The sequence below is a fragment of the Bos mutus genome, chromosome 4 (assembly GCF_027580195.1).
Source record: "Bos mutus isolate GX-2022 chromosome 4, NWIPB_WYAK_1.1, whole genome shotgun sequence".
NCBI classification, from domain to species: Eukaryota; Metazoa; Chordata; class Mammalia; order Artiodactyla; family Bovidae; genus Bos; species Bos mutus.
The window spans coordinates 17,330,799-17,353,061 of NC_091620.1; the positions used below are offsets into that span (position 1 = coordinate 17,330,799).

General features: G+C 42.5%; 1 protein-coding gene across 4 annotated transcripts in view; it reads right to left on the reverse strand.

Moving 5' to 3' along the window:
• EZH2 (enhancer of zeste 2 polycomb repressive complex 2 subunit) overlaps positions 1-22,263 on the reverse strand; it is a 57,140-nt gene that overhangs the window by 5,537 nt on the left and 29,340 nt on the right. For 2 of the 4 annotated variants that reach the window (XM_070369082.1, XM_070369081.1), the window contains 11 exons: positions 15,450-15,566; positions 11,863-11,983; positions 10,960-11,100; positions 9,908-10,010; positions 9,201-9,364; positions 4,361-4,452; positions 2,751-2,991; positions 1,935-2,104; positions 1,321-1,415; positions 598-638; positions 121-246 (listed from right to left, as the gene is read on the reverse strand). In XM_070369082.1, the coding sequence (XP_070225183.1) occupies positions 121-246; positions 598-638; positions 1,321-1,415; positions 1,935-2,104; positions 2,751-2,991; positions 4,361-4,452; positions 9,201-9,364; positions 9,908-10,010; positions 10,960-11,100; positions 11,863-11,983; positions 15,450-15,566 (1,411 nt within the window). The remainder of the gene's footprint in view (positions 1-120; positions 247-597; positions 639-1,320; positions 1,416-1,934; positions 2,105-2,750; positions 2,992-4,360; positions 4,453-9,200; positions 9,365-9,907; positions 10,011-10,959; positions 11,101-11,862; positions 11,984-15,449; positions 15,567-22,263) is intronic. The other 2 variants (XM_070369085.1, XM_070369083.1) reach the window with 1 other exon arrangement.

The following is a 22,263-nucleotide window of genomic DNA, read 5'->3' on the forward strand; positions in this document are numbered from 1 at the left end:
CCAAAGGAAACACCACAGGGGTTGCCATGATGCCCTCGTGTTGACTGAAGTTAGTTTTAAATTCCTGACCAACAGTCAATTTAATTCTCACGCAATGACATCAAGACAACAAGTACTTACACTCTGAACTACACTGACAAAATTTTTCACAAAAATTCTGTGCTATCACACAAGGGCACGAGCTGTCGCAAGGCTGCCGCGGGTGGTCACAGGGTTGATAGTTGTAAACGTGGTTGGAGGAGCCGTCTGCACAGACAAGAGCACGCATCAGTCCGGGAAGCCGGAGGCGACCACACGCCCGACAGGCACACGTTCCCCCCGCGACCCGAGCGCTGGGGGCTGTCCTCGCCGCGTCCACCTTACGCGCCCGTCTACATGCCCCCCACCCGCCAAGAGCCAGGGAGCCCCCAGGCCTTGTCACACCTCAGTCAGGCTCCCAGAGTTCTCCTCTAGCCAACAGATGGCCTCCTTCTAAACTGGTTTAATGCACAAAGTCAGGTCTATCTGAACATCCCAAACTCTAATCCAGTTACTATTCTAAGACACGTGAGGAGGAGACAGCGAGTTAATAAGGAAGCCGAATGGAAAGACGCTAACCCTTCTTCAGCTGGATCTTTCTGCAGTGTGCGGCCCACAACCTGCAAAACACAAACGACATCACCCTCGTGAGCTGGGCGCACATGGAGCAGCCAGCCCGCCACGTGCCGCGGTTCGTTCTCTGTGGAGGGTACTGACACACAACACTCTAATTTCTGGAATCTTTAATCATTTCAATTGAGCTATCTGGGCAGAAATAAATAATCCAAACAAAAAATGCAAAAGTATCAACTAAAGCTAAATTATTAAATTACTTATCAAAGAAATGTAATATGAACATGCAGACGATTTCTGAGGTATAATCTAAGTGTTCCCTTACCCAACACCCAGCTCTGCTTCTCTCTAAAAACCCTGGAGGTTACAACAGCATGTCTGGGCACTTTCCATGTCTGTGAGCAGGCGTCGGCCTGCTGCCCTCACTGCACCGTCACTTGCTCCGCCGGGCTGACAGCAGGGTGGCCGCGAAGAGTATCTGAGTCAGTGCCACACGCCCGGCATACCCGGGCTCTGGTGTGGAAACTGGCTCTGGAGCTCACAGGCTCCCAAGATAATGCTCGTGCCTTTACTGCAGAGGCTACTAAATAGTTCTCCGAGATGAAAATGTAACCTTGACTATGACTCAACACACCAAACCTACGGACAGCCGCTGGGTCTCAGAAAAATGGCAGCAACAGCCCAAGGAAGCCAGCCAGGCCGGCCCCGGCCTCCCCCCGGCGCGCTCACCGGTGTTTCCTCTTCTTCTTTCGGGGAGGAGTGTCCACGTCCTCGGCAGGGGCCGGCGCGATGACACTGGATTCTTTGACTCGAAACTCATACACCTGGCAGGAGGCACAGCCGCAGTCCGTGAGGACCGCCTGTGTGAGCGACTGGCCCCTGCCATTCCCACACACTCTCCACTTTGTCCCGTGGTGCTGCTGCGGTTACTCTCTATTCAAGCCATGAGTCCAAGCCGCTCCGTCGTGTCCAACTGTTGGCGACCCCATAGACTATACAGCCCATGGATTCTCCAGCCCAGAATACTAGAGTGGGTAGCCCTTCCCTTCTCCAGGGGATCTTCCCGACACAGGGATGGAACCCAGGTCTCCCGCATTGCAGGATTCTTTACCAGCTGAGCTACCAGGGAAGCCCAAGAGTCACAAGGCTACATCTAAATTCTGGGTTTCTGAAACCCACTGCCACCTGCCTGCAGCATCTCTTTCAGTTCCCTCTCAGTGAGAAAAAAAATTCTTTTCACATGAACAGGAACTTAATAACCAGGAATGTTCCTAGGTTTGGACAGTGATCACATACTTGTCCATCTGAAGATCTCTGCTGTTGGCTTTCTCAGCCACGCTCACCTGTCGACATGTTTTGGTCCCGATGAGCCTGGCGATGGCACAGAAATTGTCATAGTAGGTGCCGATGAGGACCCTGAACATGGAGGCCTCAGCGCCGCTCCACTCCACATTCTCGGGGGGCTCCGTGTTGGGCTTCATCTTTATTGGCGTTTGACACCGAGAATTCGCTTCTACAAAACCAAAGTTAATAGGCATTGCTCAAGAAGTGGCAAGTGAAGAAAGGCAGGGAGGGAGGCATGGAATGGCAGTTAGAGAACAGTATTAGGATGCAGAGCTTCGGTGTGCTTCAGAAAACAGGCAGTGAGTCATATGAGAATACACTGAGGCTAGAACTATCAGGAAGCTTTTCCCCGTAGAGACATGAGAGCGGGCTCCCCTGAACAGTCTTCTAAAATGAGAGCAGACGGGGTTCCGCGGCTGCTGTTCACAGTAGGACGCAAAGGGCTGAAAGGACAACCGGGAACGCACTAGTCAGGAGCTGGGCTGCCTTCTCCCAACCAGCGCCACCCACCCGCAGACCATCAAGAACGGTCACCTGAATGATCAGACTTCTTTACGCACTGCCTGACAAACTGGCAAAAGGAAAACAACCCAGAGTGTGAGAATACACTGGATCATCAACCTTCAAATAACCCGCACGGACACCACCACAGGCGAGCGCTGGGTGCAGGGCGAAGACAGCAGGAGGGAGCCCCCAGCCCTGCTCCTGGGTGTCTCACCGCGCTGGAAACTGACGGCTCAGCAGAGCCCCCGGCGCAGCGCGGACCGAAGCAGCCCGGAGCCCCGCGAGCAGCAGGAGCCCGGCCGCAGCCTCACCCGAGGAGCTTGAGGTCTCGTCCTTCTTCTCCTCCTCGTCCTTGTCGTTGCTCTCCCCGCCAGTCTCGGCCCCCGCCTCCCGGTCGCTGTCCGTGTCCTTCGACTCCAGCACGTTGATGGTGGGGGTGCTGGGCCTGCTGCTGTTGTTGGGAAGCCGGCCTCTCCGGCGGCCCCCCGGGCGCTTCGGGGGGGTCTTGATCCGCTCGGCGGTGAGAGCCGCAGCGAACTCCTTCGCTCCCTCCTACAACAGCAAGAGCGGAGACATCAAAGTCAAGTTCTACAGCTCGTTCCGGCAGAGGAGGAAGAAAAGGATTGGGTAAGCATGTTAGTCAAACTTATCAGTATCTGCTTTTCACAGGCAGTCACATCTAAAGACAATCATTTTCCTATCTGCTTTCCATGGTTTGAAGATTTGAGAAAGATAAATATGGCTTCTACAAACTCAGGCAAGACAGTTCTGTATTAACTGAGATTAGGAGTTAAAATACAGAATATACTTTAGGAAACACAGTCCATTTAAAAGTGAACTTTAAGAGGAGTCACACGCCCAGTGTGCATCTACAGTCAGCCTCTCCTGTCAGGACTTCTTAGGCTAGCACTCGCTTATCCATGGTAGCATTTGAAGTATACAAGAAGAATACAAGACGTACACATGCTCCATCCGGCCCTTTTCTGCCCCTTTTTTCCTGTGAGGGATGCACAGCCCCAGGAAAACATGAAAGGACCTTGAGGGACAGGCAGTGAGGGTCAGTCTGTGTTGCCAGGGGCAATAACCCCGTCTCGGAAAGTATACAACAACGGTAAGAGCACGGATTACAGAGCCACAGACACACTTTAGATGAGCCAAATAAAACGCTGCCTTGTAAAGAATATTATACAACAGTGCTCAAGAATTCCATTTTTAGTGGCAATAGAAGGGAGAAGTTTGAGAGCAGCCAACAGTTTTATACTTCATTCTACAAAAACCAAATTGCTTAAAAATAGGATACCTTCTGTAGGTGCCATTCAATGAATCTTCTGTCCAAAATCCAACAGGCAATATATACCCACTTAGTTCCTAGGTAGGAGTGGCTTGGTTCAAAGAGGGGAAATGGTAAAAATAAGATAGTACCCATAAAAAACAACTTTTCTACCTCATATTTTCCTAAACCCTTACCTTCTCTCCATCATTACAAAAAAAAAAACAAACACCACACACACACCCCTCATCTCTGGGAGCTACATATAATGCGCTAAACTACAGCAGGTCTGCAGTTCACAGAAGGGCGATGGCTCTGAGCAAGGCTCGGAAACTTCTGTGCTTCTGGGGTTTGGGCGGGCTCTCTGCGCTTCCCAAGCTCTAAGGTTGGTGGAAGGCATGAGAGTCTCGGATCCTAAAGACCTGCATACACTGCTGAAGAGACTAACGCTGGTAAAGAACAATGCAAGATAACAAAGGACTAGGATGTGCAGTAGGTACGAGCTCCCGAGAAACGCAGCTGAGAAACCTCTGCCTATTGTATGGCCAGTAACAGTTTGGGAACAACAGCTTACCGCTGACTTCACAGACCTCATGAAAATTCAAAGTTCAGACTTCTCCACTCCCTCCAGAACCCCCCGCACATGCTTACCAAGTGCTGGTAACAGTGGGGGCCACAAGGCTTGTTGTCGAGGGCCGTCTCTGTGTTCTTCCGCTTGTAAGTGTTGGGTGTTGCATGAAAAGCTGCAAAATAAACAGAAAGCATCCAAATATAAAGTAAAATAGTTACTTTTTCATTCCTTCTGTTCCAAAGGAAAAAGTCAAGTATCCATCATCACACTTGTGCTAACACGTGGCTCACATTCTGGAACTTCCTTCAGGCTCACTGCATACTCACCATGTATTTTCCTCAGCTCTGCCCCAGAACACCTGAGCTCTAATTATAAACATTTACTTGAGTCTTTAATATTAGTCTCCATAGAAACAACTGATGTATCCTCTACACAGAAATCAGTTTCCTCTTTTCACCAGAAGAATCCTGACATCTACAACTTACCGATTTCTAAAGAAAGGTCAGCCCCTAGCTTGTCAAATGGGGGAATAGACTGGGACACCGCTTGTTAAAAACCTGGGTTCAAAGACAGTGAGGACAGCCTTGGAATTCTACAAGTCAGCTTCTACGAATCACACACAATTCAAGAACCCGGGGGAGCCTGCAGTCAGCACTTCTGCAGGGAAAAATAGTAGTCAGATAAAACGGCTTTGGCAAGATATAGTGTTTGAAACTTAAGATGCCCAAATAACATACCAGAGAGACTCACACTCCAGCACACGGGTGCCCTAACCAAGTACAAAAGCACAGCAGCTGGACTGTGACAACCTGGGACGCTGGCTTCCAGAGCACAAAGGCAAAGACCAGAAACGCCCTACCCAGAATCACACACGATGAGGAGCAACGTGGATAAAAACAAGTGACAGATTCATGAAATAAATCATTCCAAAATATATATGTAAGAAGCCATACTTCCATCCACAGAACCTAAATAGGAAATGACAACAGACTGATGAGGAAAGGAAGAGAAAGGAAAAACGAACAAAGTTATGCTTTTAAACTGGAAATTCAAGGCTCAGGTCCCATGTCAAGTATGTGAGTTGCTTTTTCCAGGAACAAGACTCGGATACCATGTGACTGATTTCACCCTGGACCCTTTAGGTGAGGGCCCCTAAAATGTCAACACAAAGGCTGAGCACATGGAAGGTAAAGGCCGCGTAAAGGGAAGGAGTTACATCAGTCCAGACACAAGGCCATCATGAGCCGAAGGCACATGCGGGCTTTGAGCCTGGTCGTCTCCTCCAGTATGCACTAGGTTTACAGACTGATGTTTGGCCGCAGTTCACGGAAGAAGACATACGCGTGTCTGTACACCCACATGTACACACACTCTGGTCTTGAGAGAGAAGGTGTCACTAAGTCAGGACCAAGTGACAGTAGATGGAGTCACAAAAGAGCCGGACACGACTTAGTGACCGAACAACAAAGAACAACAGCAACAATCATTTTACTTGAGCTACGGAAAGAAAATCTGAAAGGAAATTAAAGAACAAAAGGAGAGTTATCAGACAGTTAGATAGAACCCTTACTTTAAAATGTGAGTTTTACCTTAGGTAATATAAATTTAATGAGATTCCAATAAACACACCTAGCCTCTTTTTAATTTAGACAAACGGATTCTAAAATTTACATAGAAAAATGAGAATGGCCAGGAGATCTCTGAATAACACCCCCCAGACAGACAGCCTCAAGGAACAGGACCCTGGAATCAGAAGCAGAGCCCAGCCCCTGTGCTGACCAGGACCGACGGCAGCTCAGGGCAGCCCCAGAGGGACCTGCAGACAACGGTGGGGAAACAGCAGCCCTGGAGGTGGGAGGGTGAGCTGAGGCCAAAATCCTGACAGAGCAAATGCCAAATGGATCAAAGGGAGAGATGTTTTTAAAAAAAACGTCTAAAACGTACTAAGGAAAAAGGTGAGACAGAGACACCCTTTAAAAGCGTGGAGTAGGGAAAGCCAAATGATAGATTTAACTATTTCTAAATGTTTTGTTTTGTTTTTTAAGTTTGCTACAGGATTTTTACCAAACAAACTGGAAAAAAAAAAAAAACACTGCAACTCATCACAAAAAAAACTAATTCCCTGACTATATAAAGAACTTCAAGATATCAAAAAGACCACCAAAGCCAAAAGGATAAAAATAGTTCAGAGAAAATAAAACACAAATCTCTTAATCATGTAGAGAAATGCAAATTACATTGTGCTAGAAACCATTTTACTGATTCGGTCAGTAAGATCAAAGTCTGTTGTCTAACACGCTCCAGCGGCTGGGCTCGGGGGAAACCGGCAGTGCCGCTCTGCTGACGGAGCTTTAACCTGGCAGATGCCCCCATATGGCAGGCTGCTGGGCAGTGCCTGAGCACAGCGGCCCAGGTTAACCCACGCTCGCAGGGAGAACACGCGGGCCCACCCCGCAGGGCGATTCACTGAGCGCCGTTCCCGTAAGTGCTGGCCTTCAGGGACAGGGTCTGACACGGGCGGGGACAGTGCAGCTGTCCAGACAGGAATGAATCTGCAAACCTGAGTTCAGAGGGGGAAAGGCTGAGCACGATGGCACCGTGTGAACAGGGTTGCTGGAAAAAGAATGTGTATGTACAATATCTGCCGGAAAAAACTACACAAAGACACAGAAGAACTAGAGGCGGAAGTAGTTCCCTTACAAGGGAGTGAGGATGGGAGCGGGAGGTGGGAGACTTTCCTGGACAGTTTTGAATGCTATTCTGAAATACACGCATGTGAAGGATGATTTAAAAAAATAACAATAGCTAAAAACACAAGCCAGGTGCTATTATTTGAAGTATTTTGCACACAGTAATAAATTTAATCCTCAAGACTGTGTTATCTCCATCATACAAACAACAAAAAGCACAAAATGCTGTATTTAACAGGTATGTTTAGTCATTTATTTAATGACTTCTTTTACCCAAGAAAAACATACAGTGTGTGATCTTTTGTCAGAGTCAGTGTAAAGCGGCGAGCACCTGTAGAACTGTTAGGGCTGCACTGGGGTGAACGAGGGGGAGCAGGAGGCACAGCGGCGAGCAGCACACCCGTCAGGCCAGGGAGGCCGGCCTCAGTAAGCACAGCCCCCGGCTCGTCCTCTCCCCAGCCTGAATGATGGCACGAGGAGCAGGCTCAAGGTTCATCCAAATCACTCAAAACTGGAAGAGCACAAGAAAATAACTCCCGTGATAATGTTTAAAAGGAGTATCCTCCTACCTTGGCTCATTTGTACAACAAAAAGGGTTATCAAATGCTATAGCTGTCAACAAGTTGAACGTTCCACTGATTACAAGGGCTCCTACCAATTTTCTTGCTATAGTGATATCTGAATGCAATTTATGGTATTCTTAAGCAAGAACTGGACAGTATTTTATAAAATGATCATGTGTAAGTAAAGGGGAATTAAATGCAATTCAAGACAACTTCCCTTGTGGCTCAGCTGGTAAAGAATCCGCCTACAATGCAGGAGACGGGTTCGATCCCTGGGTTGAAAAGATCCCCTAGAGAAGGGAAAGGCTACCCACTCCAGTATTCTGGCCTGGAGAATTTCATGGACTGTATAGTCCACGAGGTCGCAAAGAGTTGGACACAACTGAGTGACTTTCACGTCATTTCAACTACTTCATGGGCTATGTGAAAACAAGGTTGCCAAGCCCAAGTAAGATATCTCATAACCCTACAATGGCTGGGATAACAAATAGCTGGCTTCTGCAACTATTGAAACTATCAAATCATCTATGTAAACTATATCCGGAGTGTGGGTAACAACAGCAAGGATGTGGAAGATACAATGATAATTCTGAAAGTCTACTTCAAGGTTTTCTAATAAACCACTCATAGTTCACACACACGACTATTTCCAGACCAAGATACACATCACATAACAAATTATTTGCTATAGAAAATATAAGTAGATAGAGCAAAAACTCAAAATGAGGCAAGATACAGTTGCTTGGGCAGGCTAATTAACACAAGAGGTACCACTGGACACAGGGAAAAAACAACAAAAGGCGGACCCAGGGAACTCTAAAAGGGCAAAGCAACATGAGCCCACTTAGCACATGGACAAAGGTGTTACGCCACAGACGGCCAGCTGCATAGAAGTCTAATACAGAAAAAGCTAACGTGTATTAAGCAAACCCTTCTTATTCAGAACCAGGAGGTATGAAATGTATTTTCACAACGCATGCCTCCAAATTCTCTAGTACTCTTTAAATTGTACTTAAACCTGGAAAATTTACTAAGAAACCTCATTCTCCAGCAGAATCAGAAAAATAGTCTCATATGTGTACATTTCATTAAGAACATTATATGCTTTACCTGTATTCAAATGCAGGTGTTTTTAAAATCAACTTATTTAGAGGACCCTCTCCCCAAGTCCAAACACCAGACTTAACGCTCAACAGACAAGAACAGATACGTAGACACCTTTTTAGCAGCCTATGGGGTCTTAGCACCTTTGGCAGTGAAAGCGCAGAGTCCCAACTACTGAGCCGCCAAGGAATTCCCTTTAGCCAATTTCTTACTTGACAACACCTTTCATCAGCAGGGAGAACGCTGCTCCGGGCTATCAGCTGGTGCACAGTGAGTTTTATCACAAAACCACCATGAGGTTAACATTTATGGAAAAATTACTGGCCTGTATTCTGAGGGGAGACAGTAGTCCCAACTTAACATGTGCAAAAAGACTTCAGAGAGCAACCTCAAGCAACAAATTTAAAAATACCAATACTTTGATTCTAACATATTTTTCAGTCATAACTGTAATATTAAATGACAGATCCTAGTGGTAATAAATGACAACACTTTCCAAGTTGATTTAACACATAATTCCACAATGAAGATAGAAAATGAAAACGTACAATAACTGCACTTACGATGTAGGAAGCAGTCATATTTAAAACATCGCCTACAGAAAAGCGTATGAAACGAATGCAAGCTCTGCTCCCTCTGGACAGACTTGGCGTTTGGTCCATCTATGTTGGGGGTGCACTCAGGAGGAAGCGCACCTGGGAGCTGCTGCTCCGTGAGTTCTTTGTACCTGACATCAACCAAGAGAATGTCACGTGAGGGTGAAACCAGAACCACATTCTTGAACATAAAAGTTTCTACAAGCTTTCTATGTATTATTTTTGATATTTTATCTTGCCTAAAACACAGAAAAGGGTCTAGCCTACAGCAATCTTTATTTAGATGAAGAGCCAATTAAACATTACACATGGTATATCAAGAAACATTCACAGATGTCATTCAGCTCTGTCATGAATAAATGTGATTATATTCATTAAAACGAAATAGCCATGACAGTAAAATTTCTATGGGTATCCAGAGAAACTTCCTCTTACATACACTCCTACAAATAGTGTGTGTGCGCGCGTGTGCGCACTCACGCACACTTCTTCCATCTATGATAAATGCAGCCCAGGGTTCCACAGATACACACACGTTTTAGTTCAAGTATCTTGCAGACGCTGCACACACACAGCAGTGGGTTCATCAGCTACATTAGCTCCGTTTCTAATAAGCCAGAATGGTGAGTGACATACCACACACAGCAAGACCATCTCAAAAGAACAAATCTTACTTTTCCTTTAGCTCTTCTGCTGTGCCCTTATCTGGAAACATTGAGGAAATAGCTTCAAAAATTTTATCAGAAGGAAATTTCCGAGGTGGACGGCTTTCTTTATCTACATAGGGAAATGTGAAAGGAAAACAGAGTGAAAGTGAACAAGCTCACCAATGTTTCATTTTGTCTACGCTTAACAATGCTGATTTCTCAAGAAATTATCAACTCTCTCACTTCTAACCTATTTTACAAGTATCTGAAATGCTGGTAGGTCAGACAAAACTCAAAATCAAATATGCAAAGTTTCAAGTGCACCGGGAGGCAGAAAAACCCAGGTTCTGATCCCAGCTCAGCCACTGACTGCCACTGTGACCTTATCCCGTCACCAACCCACATGCATGTGTCATCTGTAAACGAGGGCCCACATGATCACTAAGGCACCGATTATGAGAACGGCACGCTTCTCTGAAACTGCAATTTTCCCCAAAATTCTTCTATGCTGACTTCATGTCAAGTCTCTTCCAACCCCGGCTCTAAGTTGGGACCCTCTAATTTCTCTGGTAATCTGTAATTAGTATACAAGTTAGAGCATGTGCCCTGGGGTCAGTCAGAGCTGGTTTCCAACACAGAACTTTCTGGGCTCTCTTTCTTCCCAATGCTGTGATCTTAAGTTACTTCACCTCACTGAACCCATATCAACTATAAAGTGGATCTGAGGATAAAATCCACCTTATTCCATATGCAATATTAGGAGGATTAAATGTCTATACACATATAAAGTGATATAAATTGACAAGCACATGACCTGCACATAGTCAAAGACTGATGTTACATGTTACAATAATTATGATAATTGTCCAGGGAAACCCAAAAACTGTACATTCTTTTGCTAGCCAAGGGAAATAAAAGACTCACAAGTGCAGGATGAAATGTTATAAAAAGTATTCTAATTTTGATTATACTACCCCTGATGTGATATTTAACAGAAGAAAAAAGAAAAGTTTATCTGTACTCTATTTTTTTGAAAAACACTGATATGGCTACACACAAACCTAACAAGACAGAGGTACCTTCTCGACTCTCCTCTAGATCTTTCTGTTTTTCTTCTCTTTCATCAGGATCATCTCCGTCATCATCGTCATCATCATCATTGTACTGACCAAGAGCATTCACCAGCTCCACAAAAATTTCATCATTTATAAACCCACATTCTGAAATTCATCAAATCAAATATTAGAAATACACAAAAGTATACCATGCTTTTTTCTAATTTGTAAGAAACAACTGGAGCCTATCAATCAGCACTGCAACACCATAATTATTATAAAATTTGGGAGAAAGGTCATTTCCAGGACTGGCCTAAGGCAAAGCTGGAAGAAGAATTTACCTCAACACCTGTCATTTTCACAAGTTTCCGGTGCCGGCGACCACAGCCTAATTCTCCAGAAACTAAATACGGCCTTCACCTCCTCCTAAACAACCTATCTACCAGACTGTGCCGTCCACTTGTGAGGGGACGAGAGGCTATTACACGCCACCCGCTGCAGGCACTTTAACGGGTCTTCTGTTAATGCACGAAGTTGTGGTTCTAATGACAGGACTTCAGGCCCTGTGGGGGCCTAAGAGAAAGTCATTTTGGTCACAAGGCCTTTTGGAGCCCATGTTCCATAAGCAGGGCCCTAATCCTAACACATTTCATTGCTAAAGAGTCTTAAAGTCTATACATATTCAAACAATTCTATTTAATTTGCATGTGATTGACACAGTTTTTTAATAACCAACTACGCATAATTTCCAAGTGGCAAACACAATCCTTCAATTTAAAAATAGACAGGGAAAACACTGAAAATTTATCCCAGGCCAATCCAGCAGTTCTAATTTTTTAAAAATGTTTTTCATACTGGCGTTTGAAAAAACAAATCAAAATATCAATTCTCTGGCCCCTTTTCCAAGAGAATAAACACATGGCTCACCTCTATCCCCGTGTACTTTTCCATCATAATTTTTTATTAGTTCTTCAATGAACGTCCCATCCTGGTCTAAAACTTCATCCCCCATGTATGGAATGTTATGTAAAACAGTTTCATCTTCCACCTAAAAGTGAAATAAATAAATATATTTAAAAAGTAGACACATTCTAAGTACCAACATTTTTTTAAAAGTAAATGTAATATAACAGAAATACAGTATTTTTTCCTAAGCAGATGTCCATACCCAGTTCTCCAGATCTAAAATAATAGCAAACTCTAAAAGCTACAAAGAAATAAATGATGCTTCTCATCAATACCTGAGAAAACTGTTTATAGGAAAAAAACTTAAGAAAAAATAACTATCACAGAATCAGTCACTACAATTTACTATCACTTCATGTCCCTCTAAAACAGGAACACACCACAAGTTACGGTGTGGCCCATCAACCATTTGAAGACGTGTTCCTGCTTCAGACGTTTAAAAGCATCTCAGGGTCGACAAAATACAGCTTATCAAAGCCAACCATAAAAAACAATGCCCCAAAAGGAAAAAAACTAATTAAGTGAGGATTTCCAAACTTCACTTGATCAACTTATCAACAGTCAACATAATAAATTCTAGGCATGTAAAATATGGATGGTTCATTACAGGTTATCCCAAAAGGATACTCTCATTCATAAAATAGGAACATTCTACAATAACATGTTTCCACACTATGAATGAGGCATATCAAACCTGATAGTGCTAATAAAGATGACAGATGAGTTTATATCAAGGTTTGGAAGATATCAAGAAAGAAAGAGGGTGCTGGCTAAGCAGGAAAGAGCCAGTCAAAGAAAAGTTCAGAGAGGACACAGGACTTCAAGAAAACAAGGGACAGGAAGCTGATGTTCTTGGGGGAAGAGAACTTTCAATAAAAAAATGTTAAAGAGTAATTATTGATAAAGACACAACATTTCTGAAGTCCATATCTAAATAAGGAGACTAATTTAAAACAAGGATAGGTCTCAGTCTGAAGAGGCCTTTGAACAAGGTATTGATTAAAAACAGAATTTTAGAAAGAAATTCTGATAACAGAACAGACTAGCTAAGATTGAAGAGAGGAAATGGCAACTGTTCAAGTGTGAGGTGCCTCAGGCTGGACCATGACTGACACAGAGGAATAGGCTGGGAAAAGGCCAGGACACACAGGAGCTGTCAGGTAGGAGCAGACAGGAAATAGGAAAAAAACGGAATTTTTCAAATAATTCCTACATAACAAATCTAGGACAAGTGCAGAGTTCATAAAGATAAGGGTACCTTAGACAAAGAAAAGGCAAACTGGGAGGAAAAGTGCACAGGGGGTATAAAATGAAAACGTAGATGCTAATGTACTGTTCTATTCAGAGTCAACCTCATATACAACTACTGAGTCTAGCTGCCAGCACACCTCACCTGCACTAAACCCCATTTAAAACTGGGAAAGTTCATTATTTTGGACACAAGCCAAAATTAAATGACAGCTGGCTATTTTTTGTCTTCCCAATTATATCCATATAACCTTTGCACTGCAGGACATACCCTAGCCATAAAAAAGAAGAGTCTGCCTAATCTGGCTTTCATCACTAGCAAAAGCCATGGCTGATTCATAAATAATACTGACAACTCTGGAGGAGGAGATGAATTACGATGGGAGGGTTGATAGATACACACGACTATCCATAAAACAACAGGGACCTATACTCAATATCTTGTAATAATCTTTGTAATACAAATACAAATCTTTGTAATTACAATAATCCTTGTAATAAGGAAAAAGAATCCACAAAGCAATCACTTGGCCATACACCTGAGACTAACAACAGCATAAACTGACTATACTTCAGTGTTTTCAAATGGTTAAAAAAAGTCACTGCCAAGTTTAGAACACTATATTCTTTCAGAATTTCAGTCTGTGAAAATATGAGCCCTCTCAGAAGTTCTTGCAACATGATTCTCAAACCAAATGTTTTTGAATAAAGCCTTAAGTACACAAATCTACGCAATGGCAAAAGAGAATCTCAAGTTTACCTTTAAGCCTCCACTGAGAAAAGTTACTGAGGACGTTAGAAACACCTATTTATTGAAAAATCTAGCAGGCAGTTCTCTAAAGTAGGCTCACCAAGGACTTCCATCAAGATTTCAATAGCCCTATTATTTTATATGTCAAGTAAGTAATCAAACTACGTCTTCTTACTTTAACAACGTAAGTCAGGAATGCACACTAACTTCTCTTTTGTTCCACCCTCTCCTTCATCCTGCTTCCACAAAGAATTAAATACTAGCGTTCCATAACAAAAGCTATTGTGCCAGTGTTACCTGTGGAAAAATAACTAGCCTTATACTGAGACTATTTCATAGTATACATTATCATTTAATAACATGCTGCCTAAAATTGTTTTAAATAGTAAGTTCTCACTTAACAAAATCTCAAAGTCAGACTGAGATTACAGGATACTAACATCTTTAAGAGCAAGAACTATAAGCTTCATCTTTTAAGTGTATTTTAAATCCCAGGTATGGTTTTTGCTTAATACTTTCCCTTTGGAGAATATTTTAACTTAAAAGGAGTAAATAAAAGCCCCCCCCAAAAAATTTTAAAAGGCCTAAGAGCACCATCAACACTGAGAAGGCTTAAAAATATATATATTAATTGGTTTTAAAAATTACTCCAAGTGTTCCCATTTTGATAGCTATTTTTACTTATACTATCTTGAAGCATTTCTATGAACAAAACTAGTGGAGGTGAAAGAATTCCACCAGAGCTATTTAAAATCCTAAAAGATGATGCTGTTAAAGTGCTACACTCAAAATGCCAGCAAATTTGGAAAACTCAGTAGCGGCCACAGGACTGGAAAAGGTTGGTTTTCACTCCAATCCCAAAGAAAGGCAATGCCAAAGAATGTTCACACCGCTGTACAATTGCACTCATTTCACATGCTAGCAAAAACATGCTCAGAATCCTTCAAGCTAGGCTTCAAACCTAGACAACATATTAAAAAGCAGAGACATTACTTTGCCAACAAAGACAGACTCTGCCATCTAATCAAAGCTATGGTTTTTCCAGTGGTCATGAATGGATGTGAGAGCTGGACTATAAAGAAAGCTGAGCACTGAAGAATTGACGCTTTTGAACTATGGTGTTGGAGAAGACTCTTGAGAGTCCCTTGGACTGCAAGGAGATCAAACCGGTCAATCCTGAAGGAAATCAGTCCTAATATTCATCGGAAGGACTGATGCTGAAACTCCAATACTTTGGCCACCTGATACAAAGAACTGGCTCACTGGAAAAGACCTTGATGCTGGGCAAGACTGAAGCGGGGAGGAGAAGGGGACGGCAGAGGATGAGATGGTTGGATGGCATCACCAACTTGAAGGACATGAGTTTGAGCAAGCTCCGGAAGTTGGTGATGGACAGGGAAGCATGGAGTGCTGCAGTCCATGGGGTTGCAAAGAGTCGGACACAATTTAGTGACTAAACAGCAACAAAATCTTGACTGACCTTGACATGAAAATTATGCTTTGGTTAAAAGAAGTAATTACCAAATAAGACGACACATTATTTACATACCATGAAATTCTGCTGTAGAGGAGACCAAGAATACATTATGGGTACTGAAGCAACCGCATTCAGAGTCTTTAATGGGATGACTTGTGTTGGAAAATCCAAGTCACTGGTCACCGAACACTAGAACAGAAAAAATAAAATTGACTCATAAGAATAAAAGGACAACCCGAAGCCTCAGTCATCATATTATAAAGAGATGCTGCCTACTGACATCATTTTGAAAAGTAAATTTCTTTACCTGAGATAGTAAGTTGGTAAAAATCAAAAAGCATTCTCTCTTCTTTTACTTAGTGACCAAAAAAGCTTCAGATTTTGCAAATTTTCCAAAACCTTCCAACACCTCCCATATTTACCAGTACCACTAAGAATCAAATATTATTTATGTTGGCCTCAATAATTATTATTTATGTTGGCCTCAGATTAACTGCTCTTTGCTTTCACCATAAATTTCCTACCTCACTGCTTAATTTTGTTTACATCTCAACCACATGAAATAACATAAGTCTTACTAAATAAGAATTTAGAAACTTGTTAGGTTCACCTTTATCTTTACCTTCCCTTTTTAAAAAGCCAAGTGTCTGCTGATATTATCAGATGATACACAAATATTAAAGGTAGTAGATGTGAGTTTCAATCACAACAAAATGGATTCAAATCAATTCTGCAGAAGTGTAATCCCTAAATTATTAATAATAGCTAATGTAATTAAGCACTTTCTATGTGCTAGGCACTATTTTAAACACATGTTTCGTATTCAGTCCTCATCACAGCGCTGTAAGATGGGGACTATCCTTAGTGCCCATTTTACAGGTGCGAAAACTGAGAGAAAGGATACATAACTGGCCCGAAGTCATACACGAGTCAGGGCTAGAATTTAAGCCCAGTAAGTCTGACTCTGGAGCCCCTCTTCTTACCCAAAACACACACTGTCAGGATACCACATCTCTAATACCAATTAAGTACATATATTCCCCTGAAATATTATACCGTATTTCATCCAATTTATGATGACATGAATTTTAAAGCACACCATTACCTTCTGCATCGTTAAGAAAATAATGTTGCCAATTAAACTGTACCACAATACTTTATCATAGTGACTCTAAGATGCATGCCAGTTTCAGATGTTAAAATGTTTAGAAGTTTGCATCTTTGACTTGATGAAATACGGTAGAGATCTGTGGCCAAAGACCACAGCACTTCACCCTGTCTAGGAATCCAGCTTCTCTTAAGGAGCTCCGATACCCAATGGTGAGGTCTCCGGAGCCATCTCAAAAATGCCCTTGACAAATAATCCATGAAAACAGAGCAAAAAGAAGTAGAATTGAAGTAGTAAAATGAAACCAAAAAAGTCATATCTATACGACACACATGATTATTATATGTTTCATTTTCATCTAAGAAGATTTAAAAATAGCAGGGCTAGATTTGGTGAAACCAGAGTGGAAGTCTTTGGCCTCCAGGCCCACCTGGCCCTCAGCATGTCCTCAGGCCAGGGGACAATCTTCCGATAGTCACAGTCACCCGGCACAAAAACAGTTCCTTCCTCAGTGGAAGGGAAGGTTTAAAGATAGAGCAGTTAGGAAAAAACTGTGACAGTTGTTAACCCATTAATTTGCTTTCCAAAAGGGCAAAGATCAAAGGTAACACTAGAGAGCTCATGGCTCGAGTAAGTAAGACAGTGTGAACAGTTGACTAAGCTCCAGAACCCGCAATCTTTCCCCGGGTCCTCCCTTGGCCTCTGATACAATTCCTCATGCATCCATCCAATAATAAGAGCAGTTAACATTTATTGAGCACGTACTATGTTGCAGGCACTGTGCTAAGTGCTTCATATGCATCATCGTAACCACTCCTCATCTTAGCCTTTAGCATCGCGATTGCACGATGAGGAGGAGACTGAGGTTCAAAGAAGTTAAATAACTTGCCTGGTCAGAAAGACCGTCAACTGCCAAGCCAGGATGGAAGCCTCAGTCTGACTGCTACACCCGGGAGCCTCATCCGTGCGCTCCAGCCCTTCCCAGATGCTCGTGCACGAGGTGCTATATGCCGAGCGTCTTCTCCCCCACATCCTCCTCTTCCCCTCTTCCTACCACATCTTCACTCCTTCTTCTTAAGTTACTTAACCAGCTAACAGTGGGGCAAGGAGTGGCTGTAACTACAGAATAAAGTGATATACACTATCCAGCGGTTTTAAGTTCAAAACAATTTCATTCCTTGCTAAACAAATTGGAGTTTTTGAGTTTTGTTTTACACATGGTGGAGGCAAATTAATTCAGTGACTTTAATTCTGAAGACTGGTCCCCTTTAAAGCCTGGGGGACAAGGGAAAGCGGCTGCCTCTCCAACTCTGACAAACCCAAGGTCACACTCAGAGGAGGAGAGAGAGCTGCGTGTCCTACTCAACTACCAGACGGGGGCGGGGCGCAAGCTCCGCCCCGCCGGTCTGCTCCAATGTCCTGAACATGCCAAGTCCACTGAACAAGGGCACATCTCCGTGAACAGAAAGAACTTAAGAGAAGCACAGAAAATAAGATGGCAAAGGCTGCAGCACTGTCTCCCACCCCACACCTGCCACACCCCTATCACCTAGAACTCAATTCTCAGTCCTAAGTGTTACCAAGGGGCTGGAAATAAGCTCTCTGAGGGCAAAAGTGGCTGCGGCAGAGCGTGGTGCTACGTCTGTCTCGCAACAATACTCAGCACAGTGTCTCAAAAAAGAGTAGGCACTCAAAAAATGTTCCCAGAATGAACCGACTGCATTTGCTGACTTTTCCCCGATGGAGACTTTGACTTCCATTTCTTTTAAAGCTGCGAGAACACCTAAGCAACAAATTGAAGGTCTATACCCACCTCATTATCTATGCATTATCTCTAGAAACTCTATCCCATTCTTTAACTATTAACTAAAAACCATATCCCTTTCGTTTATGAAATAATATTCAAATGCAAAAGCATTTGCTGGTAAAACAAGTTTGGGAATTCTTATTCATTGACTTACAGGAAAATTACTCAAAAAGTCCAGTTACTTACCAGTAACTTTTTTTCTTTGAAAATGTATCATCCTTGACAGTTTACATTATCAAGTCTCATATCACTCAGAGGACTGAATAGGACTTTGACCTCCTGGGTCTCCACAGCCTTTTACCTGATCAAAGCCTTGGGCTCAAGACCTCACTAGGAGACCTATACATCAACCAATGAAATTCTCTAATTCTAGGTCCAACTTGAGGATCACACAAGGAAGCTGTTGCAGGTAATCCATCAATGGTGGTAAAGAAAGAAAACAACTACATGAGTTATCAAGGATGCTACATTTTCAGAGAAACACAGCTTACTGGTAAGTGACCAGGTTCCTCTGAGGATGGATAGACTTACATCAACCAGCTGGTACAATAGGCGACTGTGTGGCTGGACCACTGGGAGCTGGAGAGGGAAGTCAAGCCAAAAATAGTAGTTGTAGGAGTACACAACCAAACTGAGACTCTTGGCAGAAGGCTGGTTCCAAGTAAAAACTGTGTTATGGAAAATCGTAGAGGGAAGAGCAGGTGAGTGGCCTGCAGGGAAGGGAAAGAAATTAACACACCCTACTACGTGCTGAGCACTGTGCTAGAGACTTTACCAAAGTTAATTTCTTTAAAATTCACCACTACCCTAGGAGGCAGGTATGACTCCCCCTCTTACAGTGGGACATCCCAAAGGGCATGGCCACAGCCGTCCGGACTCTCAACAGTCTTTACATTAGGAGGGTTAAGTCCAGCTTCCATTTAGTAAGGGGAAAAAAATACACCCAGTTAGCCAAGTTAAAAATATTCTTGGATCCTGGTTGGTCCACTCAATTCAAGCCAGAGACACAATGAACTGTTGATATTGTCTAATATCCTTTAGCTTTTCCGAGTAAAAACAATAAGGACCGTCTTACATCTAAAGTGTAGGAAAGAAAGTATCGGCTGCCACCCAACTTCAGGGAAAAGCTGAGGGTGATTTCTGAAACTACTCATATTCCTCAAGATTTCAGCAGAGACAAGATGATACACCAAGTTTTAAATTAGCTAGCCCTCTGGTGAAAATGATAGTGTACATAACTTAATTTCAGACTGCTTTCATGTGAAGGAAGTACTGAAGAGAAAACTGGAATGAGGTTAAAGTATCAAGTTTGGGTCAAGAAAAGCTCACAGCAGAAGTGAGCTCCTAACAGGGGTTAGAAGGATTAGGAGAAGGGTGGCTAGAGGAGGGAAGGGAGGTCAGAAATCAAACATCCTGATGAGATCTTGACACAAAGACCTTTACAGTTAATAAAAGCAGCTAATCAAGGTCATGGGAGCTAAGGAATACAAGAGTGGTTCAGACCAGACTGCAGATTATTTCCTGTTCTGGTGCTGAATATGTGTGCTGCAGAACCACCTGGGCTAGAGGAGAAGCTACGCCCAGGCTCCCGCTCTGAGCTCACTTGAGAACAGAAAGATGTCATCATCCTACAAGCATCTTCTGGGCGGGACACGGGGGCATTTCACAGAGAACAGGTAACACGTGAAGGGCAATGTCAGGATACTGGGACCTTAAAGCTCCTCCCTGCATCTGAGCTCTTGAGTGAGGAGATCACAGATCTGTAAATCTAATTAGTAGAGTAACTGTTAAAAACCCAACTCTGGTCTGAATCTGAAGGGTATGTAAGGGTAAATCGTCCCCTCTTAATCTGCAGTTCGGCTAAAATCCTACAGATCAGAAGCAGAATTAATAGTCACAGGACAAAAGTTGGTAGGACCACAAAAACACCCAACACAGCGTGTAAGGCAGGTAACCAGAGTCCTGCTTGTCCGTGAGAGGCAAACTCAAGTACTTAATTCAGTAAGGATCCTATGAGAGGTAAATAAGATCACTTCTATCATTGAAAAAAAAAGAAAAGAAAAACTAAGCAGCAGAGCAAAGAATAAAGCCGTGGTTTCCATCAGCACAGCCACTGTGAAGCCTGGCTCCCACGAGTGGACATGGGGCTGAAGGCCACAGGGCAGAAGGGGCTGAAGTGGAGACAGGACAGTCCCAGGACCTCGGTCTCAAGAGAAGCGCGAGCTCTGGGCTCAGGTGCTGATGCTGATCTTTGCAAAACAGAGGCATGCCTCTCCCCAGTTGCTCAGATTCATCATTTAGTGAATGATGCTAAAACGACAACAAAGCTAAATAGAAAAAAATCGAAAACGAAATCTCCCCACTCACTACGACAGGAAATTCCTAATAGGGTAAATGATGTTAAAACATAAAAATGAAAACAGAACTAGAAGGAAAGATGGGTAATTTATAATCTTGAAGTGGAGAAAGGCTTTGTGAGCCTTAAAGAAACACAAAAATCAAAAGAAGAAAATCTAATTTAACTACATATACATTTAAAACTTCTGTACAACCAAAATATATCAGAAGTAACATCAAAATGGGGAGAAAAAAATCTGCAGAACAGATGGTTAAAACCTAGTATTTATAATATGCAAAAAGTCCTTAAAAATCAGAAGAAAAAGTTCAACCCAATTTTAAAGGATCTGAGCCCTTATAATAGCCAACTCATAAAAGAAACACAAACAAACAACAGATTTTTTCAGTTTTGCTGAAAAAAGGAAGGCAAGCAAATTGCAACAGCGTTTTACCTATCACACTGACAAAGATTAACATTTTGGGAGAACAGAGAAATAGACACTATTATCAGTTGGTGAAAAGTGTAAACAAAAAACTTTTGGGAGTCAATTTGTTAACATCTATTAAAATGTTATAGACGCATATCCTCTTGACCTAGTATGCTGTTTCTAGAAACTTTTCCTACAAACTTACTCAAAAGATGTGTATGAAGAATACTCACAGAAATGCTAACTGCAAAAGAAAAAAATAAAAACCTAAGTGTTCATCAGTTATTAACAGGGCAATCAGTTGTGGCAAAGCCACAGGACCAAGCACTTGCATTGAATCCAAGTGGCAGACATGTTTTATCTGGGAATAATTTTTTTTTTAAATAAAATTCATCATCATTATTATTACTAACATGTTACAGAAAAAGAAATCTGAAAGAACCAAAATCACAAGGGTTGAATTACAGGGTCCTTTGTCTCCTGTTTCATATATTTCTGTGTTACTTGAATTTTTACAGTTAATATTTTATAATAACCTTCTAATTAAGAAAAAGATTTTTACAAAATTTCATTAACCCACAGATATTCATAAAGGGCTTCCCCGTGGCTCAGATGGCAGAGAATCTGCTTGCAATGCAAGAGACCCAGGTTCGATCCCTGGGTCAGCAAGATATCCTGGAGAAAGGAATGACAACCCATTCTAGTATTCTTGCCTGGAGAATTCCATGGACAGAAATCTGATAGGCTACAGTCCATGGGGTCACCAAGAGTCAGACACAACTGAGCAACTAACACAACACACAGATATTCGCATCAGCTGGTGTGAAAGTACCTTATTAGTTGCCAAGGTAGCTCACGAAATCTACCCACCCTCCCAAAAAGGTACTCAAGTTATATACTTTTATGAAATCTAGTAAGAGAAAATAAAACAGAACCAAGCAGTGGATTTAAGTCAATCCATAATATCAAGCTAAACTGTGACAGAAGTTCTAGGCCTAAAAAATGTTATTTCTTCAGAGCAATAAACAATTTTCAACACTGTAGACTAGACAAGCCTTTCTTTGGGCTTTGGTTCATTCTGTTTGTTTTTAAGATAGCTATCAAAATTTGGTTTTGCATTTTGAGAAGAGACTTTGATCTTTGTAATGGTCAATTTAACAGTTTTTTAAAACACAAACTGTATACACAGTGTTCTTAGAGAAAAAC